The 9,098-nt window shown below is 36.8% G+C and overlaps 1 protein-coding gene across 1 annotated transcript; it reads right to left on the reverse strand.

The window, feature by feature from the left end:
- Nucleotides 1-304: 304 nt before the first annotated feature.
- LOC129232869 (zinc finger protein 239-like) lies at nt 305-5,486 on the reverse strand (the record flags this gene model as incomplete). Its single annotated transcript, XM_054866970.1, has 3 exons — nt 4,535-5,486; nt 2,613-2,686; nt 305-361 (listed from the first exon to the last, which is right to left on the reverse strand). Coding segments are annotated over exons 1-3 (849 nt in total), but the record flags the coding sequence as incomplete, so codon positions are not given.
- Nucleotides 5,487-9,098: the final 3,612 nt, after the last annotated feature.

Below are 9,098 nucleotides of genomic sequence, written 5' to 3' on the forward strand. Positions count from 1 at the left end.
TTTAAAAAAAAAAAAAAATCGCCAAATTTGTCGCCAAGTTGGTGACAAAACTTGGCGACCAAAAGACTGGCGACATATCGCCAAGTATCCGCCAAATTATAACACCACGAGTTTACACCGAAATTAACAATGATTTTCCCCCCAAAAAGGGGCAAAGACCCCCTTTGGAGCATACGAATGCAACCAAAAAGAAAGGTGCACAACTAGACCCCATTAGGAGTCTACGTACCAAATTTCAACTTTCTAGGACATTCCGTTCTTGAGTTATGCGACATACATACACACATACATACGTACATACAGACGTTACGAGAAAACTCGTCGTAATTAACTCGGGGATCGTCAAAATGGATATTTCGGGTGTCTGTACGTTCCTAGGCACATATCCACGTGTGGTCTGTTGAAAAAAAAAATCAACATTCATTTGGGGGGGAGCAAAATGGAAATGAAGGCCGATTTTTGAGTGAAAACTTTTTCGCGAATACAATGCTTCCTTTTTTGTAAAAGGAAGTAAAAAGAAAAATTGTTCGAAAGGAGAGTTGATCCAGAGTGTTCTTAGCCAGGTTGCGTCTTTGCATGACATTAAACAATGAAGATATTAATTAAAAACCTCTAAAATGGTTTTCGTTATTTTTGCATAGAAAACAAATTTAAAAAACTTTAAATTTAAGACCAAAATAAAGAGCTTTTTCCTTTCTGTGTCTGATAGAATGTGTTTGGAACTTGCATGTTTCATAGAAATCGAATTATAACGTTTTTTCAAAGCAGATTTTAATAACGGCTAAGCCTTTATTCGAGCGATTGATCACCAAATTCATTGTTGGCCTACAAGGAAATGAAACGCAATGATTTAAAATTTTTATCTGTTGCCAGTTTCTATTTGTTCGCAAATAAATTAATTGAAATTGATTTTTAATAATGTAAGGCTTTTAAAAGGATTTTAAATTTTCCCTCTTGATTCTACAGTTGCGACCTCAGTCGGGGATTTTTTTAATTTTAATTTTATATAGTGATTATTACCAGAATTAAAAGAGTGCGTGTTCCATCCTTTGCATGCGCAAGGAAAGTTTTTCCTCTCTCTTGCAAAGTTGCGATTATGTGACTTACGTCCGTCTGGCTCTGCGGTACAGAACTACCAAAATAAATTTGCAAATTTGCAAAACACACTATGCCAAATGTTCGGTAAAGAGTTTTATCTTTTATGGATTCTTAAAGTCGCTTACAAGCTCAAAAATTTTAATAATATGTAAAATAGTCTGGTAACTAAACAGCAAGTCTTTAAATAGAGTTTTTTATTTCCCGTTACCGTCAAAAAGGGATTTATTTCCCGCCAGTAATGGCCAAACTGGTGCAGAAAAAAATTTGCTCCTTTAGTGTCTTCTCTTCAAAGTTAAAAATATTTTACAGTAAAATAAGCAACTATTTACATACTATCAGATACTTGGCAAGCTTTTGGCGACGGTTGTGGGCTCTATTGGCAATTAACAATAGGATTTATAGGATTATTGTACATTTTAACAGAAGTTAAATGATATTTAAAGGAACAAACAAAAATTGAAAATAAATAAAAGGCACTTTTTATTTATTTGATCGGCGGCATTAAGATAAAGTAATTGTGATAAGTGATTACAAATATTGGCACTACAGCTATTTCAAAAGTTGCATTAAAATGTAAAAATTCCGCCAAGTAAATTAAGATAAAAATCATTAAAAGTTACATTAAAGTTAAAATAATCTGCCAAATAAGTAAAACACACACACATAACATTTAAAGTTCCACTAAAAATGTAAAATAACCTTCAAATTTATTTTCTACCTCCAGCGTCGCCAAACAGCCACATCAACGTAACCACGTCATTTAGCATAATATTCCAAAATTTCTATGGAACTTTTTATGTTTTTTTTTTTTTTTGTGTGTGTGTTTAAGGGTTAATGATGCTGATTCGGATTTTGTTCGACAAATATCCTTATTTCAATGGCGAAAATGGGGAACATTGTTTTAAAATTAAAAGGTGTTCTTTTAATGCTATTGGACTTCTTCTGATAAAGATTTTGGAACTATTTCAGACAGAGATTTTCAGAATGTAGTCGACGTTATTTGAAAACCTCTACCCTTAATGTATTCTGGATTTTCAAACGCTTATGTCGTTATTCCAATGAGGATTTTAGGGAACGTTTTTCTTTCCTTAATGTAGGTCTCCATTACACAAGAATTTCCAGAACCTCGATTGATTTGGTATTTTGAACGGAACTGTTGACGGTTTTTAGGATACGTTGACTTCCTTTTGATGGGGATTTTAAAGACACACTCCAAAAGGCCTTCATAGTATTCGTAGTGATTGTTGACGCTATTTTGGAACTGTTGTTTTCAATCTTATTGCAGCTTTAGCTATATTTTTCCTTATTTATTCAGGAGATACATACATCATGTGATCTACGTTCATTTTTTCGATAGGGAGCTAGGCAATAACTTAGCTGTGCAGACCGGGCACAATTTGACGGGGATCGGGATTTAAAGGAAAATGGTGACTTTATATTAAAGAACTGATGACATCATTGGAATGTGAATCTTCAAAAATTACCCATCATCTAACTTCTTTTTGCTCCTATACGTGTTCCTGATTATTTGTCTTTGTTAGCCAAAAACTTGAATTGATTGATAAAATGTACATCAACATGAGGTAATCTAAGGGTAAAAACCAGTATTTAACAAATCGACAGTATTACGTCAGTGATGCATGTGCTCAGATATTTTTAGGGACGCCACAGGTCTGACTTAAGGCCCCTATATATACGAGCCGGCGCATCAGCTTAAGATCAGCCTTTTTGGATCGGAGCGCGAGTTTGATCGGTTGTCTTTTCTGGCGATTGTTCGCGTTTGGTGATTGTTCAATGCGAGCGATTATTAGCGGCACGTGAATTGTTTATTAAATAAAGTATCATTTTCGGCAAATTTGGCGAAACCCGATACTGTGCTGTGGTAACCCAAGCAGAGCAACAATGAAAAATGCGATCCAAAATGGCTAAACTTAAGCTAATGCGTCGGCTTGTCTATATAGAGGCTCTAGTCTGACTAAAGCATTGGTTTCCTAGGAGCGAATCGTCGACTTTCGGCGTCGCTTAACGCCGAGAGGAAAAGTTGATTCTTCTGCGCATGCGCTCCCGAGCGAAATCGACGTCGTGAGTGGCCACGTCGGAATCACTTGACTTTGATTTCAGCGTCACGCAGAGTAGCAACGTCAAAGCTCGGTGATTTCGCTTCTAGGAAACCAGGGCTTTAGATAACAGACGTCGATGCGCTGCAACGCTTCTTTTCACAAGAATTGACTGACAAGCTGAATATACTTAACATTTTTCTTCATTGAGCTATTTCAAAGGGAATAACTTAAACCAGGAACTTTTAACCCCGCTTTTTTTTTTTTTACTTCTCGCAGAAGCAGTGAAAGTACCAACAAGTTTAGCGAGAGAGAGAGAGAGCAATTGGGAAAAAAATAAGGACTAACAGTATTGTGAACAGTGCAACTTGAGAAATTGCCTTCAGAGAAACGAGAGCTTCATTGGTCTGGATTTTCACTTTTCTCTAAATTTTATTAAAGAAAACACAGAAATGCAAATAATAACACTCCCGATTTTCATAAAATTTAGTTAATTTTATTCTTGTTACAACTTCTGAAGATGTCATTTAGAATAATAATTGTGAAGACATATTGTTTTGGCAAATTACAATTAGCAACGGTTTATCATGTACTTGTCAGAAAAAATCAACAAATTTAAATCCAAAACGCGCTTTATCGGTATAGCCTCCACTTGCTTTATGTCTAGTCTTGCTATGCTTCATTTGTCAGTACCCACTTTTAAGCATTATAAAGAATAATAGCACTTTTTGCCAGAGTGAACACTGATGTGTTATATTCAGTAAATTACCACCCATTAGCCATGGCTAAAGCATAAATACATGAAATACACCGCCAGCTCAGTCAATTCCAGCCGAGGACTGCAGTTTCGTGCTTATTAGCACTCATCAGCCCGGCACAGGAAAGAGACTGAGCCGGAGATGGAAAACGCCTTAAGGAAGCCAGGAGTGCAAAACAAACTGGTAGCTAATATACAATTAGCATAGACCAGACGAGTTACAGAAGTAATGGTTTGATTCAACTCAGATATACCATGCCTTGCCTTCAATCTTCGAGTTGAATCGAACCATTGCTTCGGTCACTCGTCTGATCTGTGCTAATTCTATATTAGCTACCAGTTTGTTTTGCACTCTTGGCTTCCTTAAGGCGTTTTCCATCTCCGTCTCAGTCTCTTTCCTGTGCCGGGCTGATGAGTGCTAATAAGCACGAAACTGCAGTCCTCGGCTGGAATTGACTGAGCTGGCGGTGTATTTCATGTACTGATGTGTTGCTTTAGATTATAAACTTCAGAACATGACTAGGATTGGCTTCATTGGTTTTTTTTTTTGGCACAAGAGCCTTAATAGGCTACTTAATAGGCAATGACTTTGAACCAAGTTCATAAGAAGGCGGCTATTCACCGGAATGGAGACTCACATGTGACTGTAGGCTTGCAGAGTCCGAAAATGACGATGAACAAAATTGACACAAATACTCTTTTTGAGCATGGACTCTCGAATGTTTCTTTAAGCCTAATTTGGAAGAAAACGCCTTTGTACAATACTGACAATAAAGCTTTTCACCAGTGTGCAGTCTCACATGTGCCGCTAAGTTTGAAGATTGGGAAAACGCTTTCGTGCAAAGTTCACACGAATAGGGCTTTTCCCCCGTATGAACGGCCAAATGTTTCTTTAAGTCTGAACGAGCAGAAAACGCCTTTGGACATTGCTCACAATGGAAGGGCTTTTCGCCGGTATGGACTCGCAAATGTTTCTTTAAGCCTGAACTCGCCAAAAAAGCTTTTGAGCAATAGTCGCACGAATAAGTCTTTTCGCCGACGTGGATTCTCAAATGCGCCTTCAGCCTGGAACTCGTTGCAAATGCCTTCGGACAATAGCCGCACGAAAAGAGTTTTTCGACAGCATGGACAGGCAAGTGCCTCTTTAAGTTTTCAGGGCCAGAAAACGTCTTTGAGCAATATTCGCAAGCATATGGTTTTTCGCCGGAATGGGTTCTCATATGCCTCGCCAAGTTTGACGATTGAGAAAATGTTTTTGGGCAATAGTCACACGAATGAGGCTTTTCGCCCGTGTGAACCACCAAATGTTTCTTTAAGTCTGAAGCGTGAGAAAATGCCATCGAGCAATAGTCACACGAATGAGGTTTTTCTTGAGTGTGGACCCGCAAATGCCTCAGTAAGTCCGAACATTCAGAAAATGTCTTTGGGCAATGCTCACACGAATGAGGTTTTTCTTGAGTATGAACTGTCAGATGTTTCTTTAAGACATAGCTCGCAGCGAATGTTTTTGAGCAATATTTGCACGAAAAGGGTTTTTCACCGGTGTGCACCCTCAAGTGTATCCTCAAGTTTGAAGATCGTGTGAACGTTGTCGAGCAATAGCTGCAAGCGTAGGGCCTCTCGCCAGTGTGGACTAGAGTGTGCTGCTTTAATCGTGAAATTTTAGAAAATGCCTTTGAGCAGAATTTGCAACAATAGGGCTTTTCGCCTCCATGGCTTCTCAAATGCTTCATTAAAGCTGAAGCGTCAGAAAATGGCTTTGAACAGATTTCACACAAATAACCCATTTTGTCAGTAGATAATGAGTATCTTTATGTTGTTTGACTTAGCCTTAGCGTTGGAATGTCAGAATTCACACAAATAACTCATTTTGTTAGTAGATAATGAGTATCTTTAAGTTGTTTGGCTGAGCCTTAGTGTCCGAATGTCAGAATTCACATAAATAACTCATTTTGTTAGTAGAAAATGAGTATCTTCAAGTTGTTTGACTGAGCCTTAGCGTCGGAATGTGGAATGTCAGAATTCACACAAATAACTCATTTCGTTAGTAGATAATGAGTATATTCAAGTTGTTTGACTGAGCCTTAGCGTCGGAATATGGCTTTGAACAGAATTCACACAATTAACTCATTTTGTTAGTAGATAATGAGTATCTTCAAGCTCTTTGACTGAGCCTTAGCGTCGGAATGTGGAATGTCAGAATTCACACAAATAACTCATTTTGTTAGTAGATAATGAGTATCTTCAAGTTGTTTGTCTGAGCCTTAGCGCCGGAATATGGCTTTGAACAGAATTCACACAATTAACTCATTTTGTTAGTGGATAATGAGTATCTTCAAGTTGTTTGACTGAGCCTTAGCGTCTGAATGTGGAATGTAAGAATTCACACAAATAACTCATTTTGTTAGTAGATGATGATTATCTTTACGTTATTTGACTCAGCCTTAGTGTCCGAATGTCAGAATTCACACAACTAACTCATTTTGTTAGTAGATAATGGGTATCTTCAAATTGTTTGACTGAGCCTTAGGGTCGGAATGTGGAATGTCAGAATTCACACAAATAACACATTTCTTTAGTAGATAATGAGTATCTTTTCAAGTTGTTTGACTGAGTCTCAAAAGTCCTTCTTAAAGAAAAAGTCAGAAAAATTTCAATTGATTGCTTGTTAGTGTGCGTTCCGATTACCTCTAAGAAGCTGAAGAGTTTGTTAAAAGAAACCCATAAAAATAAATTTCTTCAAGAACATGGTTGGATAAATAAAAACAAAAATCTTTGTAAGTACCCTAGCTTTTATTTCTAGAGGCTCGAGTTGGATTTCTTCAGATCTTCAGTCAAACCTTCAGCCAGTTTGACACGTAAACAAAAGTCGCATGTAAGAGTTGTGCAACAGAATCAAATGTCTGCCATCATTGCATGTAGAAATCCAATGCAACACAACGCTGAAAAAAGTAAAGGAATTAGTGAGTATCAATGTATTAATAGCTTTAACATACTATGGGGTAAGTAAAATGACAGAACATGTATGAAGTGCAAATAAAAGCAATTAAAAAAAGAGGTAAAACTCAGCAAACAGCTGTTTTGGGGCTATCAAATGCAAGCCCCTTCATCAGTGCATAAAAAGAAGAAAAATGGTTTACCAATGCACTTTCTTCAAATTACTTTCTTCGGAATTGAATTATTTAAAAAGTGTTGCAATGGTTCGAGGGTTTACAATTGCATATACAGGAAACTTATCAATTCAACTAATAAAAATCAAGCACTGGCACCGGTGAATTATTCTTATTCGGTGGGTTTTACCCTTTTTTCCAAGAATCAGTCTTCAAATTGCAAAAAATTTTAAAAAGTTTAGTTTTTCTGTTGCATTTTCCCCAATCAATAAACTAAAATTTTCGCAACTAAAACACAGTTCAGGAACTTGAGATGGGGTATTTATAACATTTCTTGTCAGAGTCAGATGACAAACATAGGACAGACCCCACATTCTCTTAAATTCTGTATTAAAGAACATGAAAAATTCAAGAAACAGGATTTAAAACGCTCCTCTATTGCACAACACTGTTGGTCTTACAATCATATTTTCGATTTTTTTTCTGTCAAAATTATTCATGGGTGTTCTTTGACTTACGATTTAGATTTTTGCGAATCTTGTTACATCTAGAAAAATTCTGTTTCAGTAGTTAATGATTTGTCGAGAACGTCTAATTTCCCTGGTGTTTGGAAATCTTATCTTTAAAAAAATTTTCGTCCGTGACGCTTTTCCTAAATATAGGTGTACTTGCTGTTCTGGTGACGTAATAGTTTCCCGATTCCTTGTCTATTTACTTTGCTTCCTTTCATTTTTTGTTTGATTTGCATTGGCGAACCATTCATTCCTCTTTTTATGCACTGATGAAGGGGCTTGCATTTGATAGCCCCGAAACAGCTGTTTGTCGAGTTTTTAACTCTTTTTCAATTGCTTTCAGTTTTACTTTTTCACGTTTTGTCATTTTACTTATTCCACAGTACAAAGTTTTCGACTGCTTTTTTACAATATATTATGAGGTACAATAGTTTTGAATTTTTGGTCTACATAGAAAACAATAACTTTACGTTAAAAAAAAATGCGATTTTTTATGATTTTTGTGAAAACGGCCGTCGAAAGTTTAAACGGCTCCCAGGGGGGTCTCCCATCCAATCCCAAATCAAAAGCCCTTCCCCTGTTTCTGTCAGCACTCCTTAATAGGGAAGTTGCAACCTATTAAATGTTCATATTTTGGCTATTGGATATTGTTAATTGACCCTCAAAAGTAAAAAATTCACCATCGCCGAATTTTAAAACACCGTGATTGATTTTTAATGAATTTTTAAAAATCAACGCGCAAAAGTGCGCTCTTCTGAAACGTCACAGGGCACTACTGGGCAGCCTTCCGCCGAAGATCCCTTGATTTCGCTAGGGACATTTTGAGCGCGCTGATATTTTTAATTTTTAGGAATTCAATAATCCTTCTGAACACACTATGGAGGCCGGATTCGTTAAAGCACAATCTAAATAATCTTCCTCAAGTAACATCAATGATGATATTCGAATATTTCCGAGAGGATGAGAGGTTTAATGTTCCAGAAATGCGAGGAGATAAGCCTTTTACGTTTCGTCTTCGAAGTCGAATGTACGTTCTTCGTTTTCTCCCCTATCGGAAGAGCGCATGACGTCACTTCCTGTGCCATTTGACGTCACAAGTGCTTGAACTTTAAAAATTTATTTAAAAAAAACTACTTATCGTATCGCAAAAATTTTTTCACCTATGATGTTCATACATGTTACTCTATCATATAAAAATAAAATTGAAAAATCGAAAACTTCCCTATTACAATGCCCACTTAGTTTCATTAATAATGAATCAGTCTCATTCAGATTTTGAAGTTTGGAGCTAGTACTGGCTTTACCTGCGTTTTTGACTGTTTAAATTCAAACCCAATCCATCCGGTATAAATATCGATGTGTTTTGTTTAATGTACATTCACGAATTTTTTGCTGTGAGATGAGCATTTAATGCATCGACGAAGAGGCTCCATTGCTGCTATGACATATGGTGGTCCAAAAGAAACGTCCAACGCTTTTCGACGGTACTTTGGAAGAATTGCTGAACATGTCATTTTGCACCTTTTACTTCTGAGTTTCCTTCCATATTTTGATAAAATCAGAG

Source organism: Uloborus diversus, unplaced genomic scaffold (assembly GCF_026930045.1).
Source record: "Uloborus diversus isolate 005 unplaced genomic scaffold, Udiv.v.3.1 scaffold_14, whole genome shotgun sequence".
NCBI lineage: Eukaryota > Metazoa > Arthropoda > Arachnida > Araneae > Uloboridae > Uloborus > Uloborus diversus.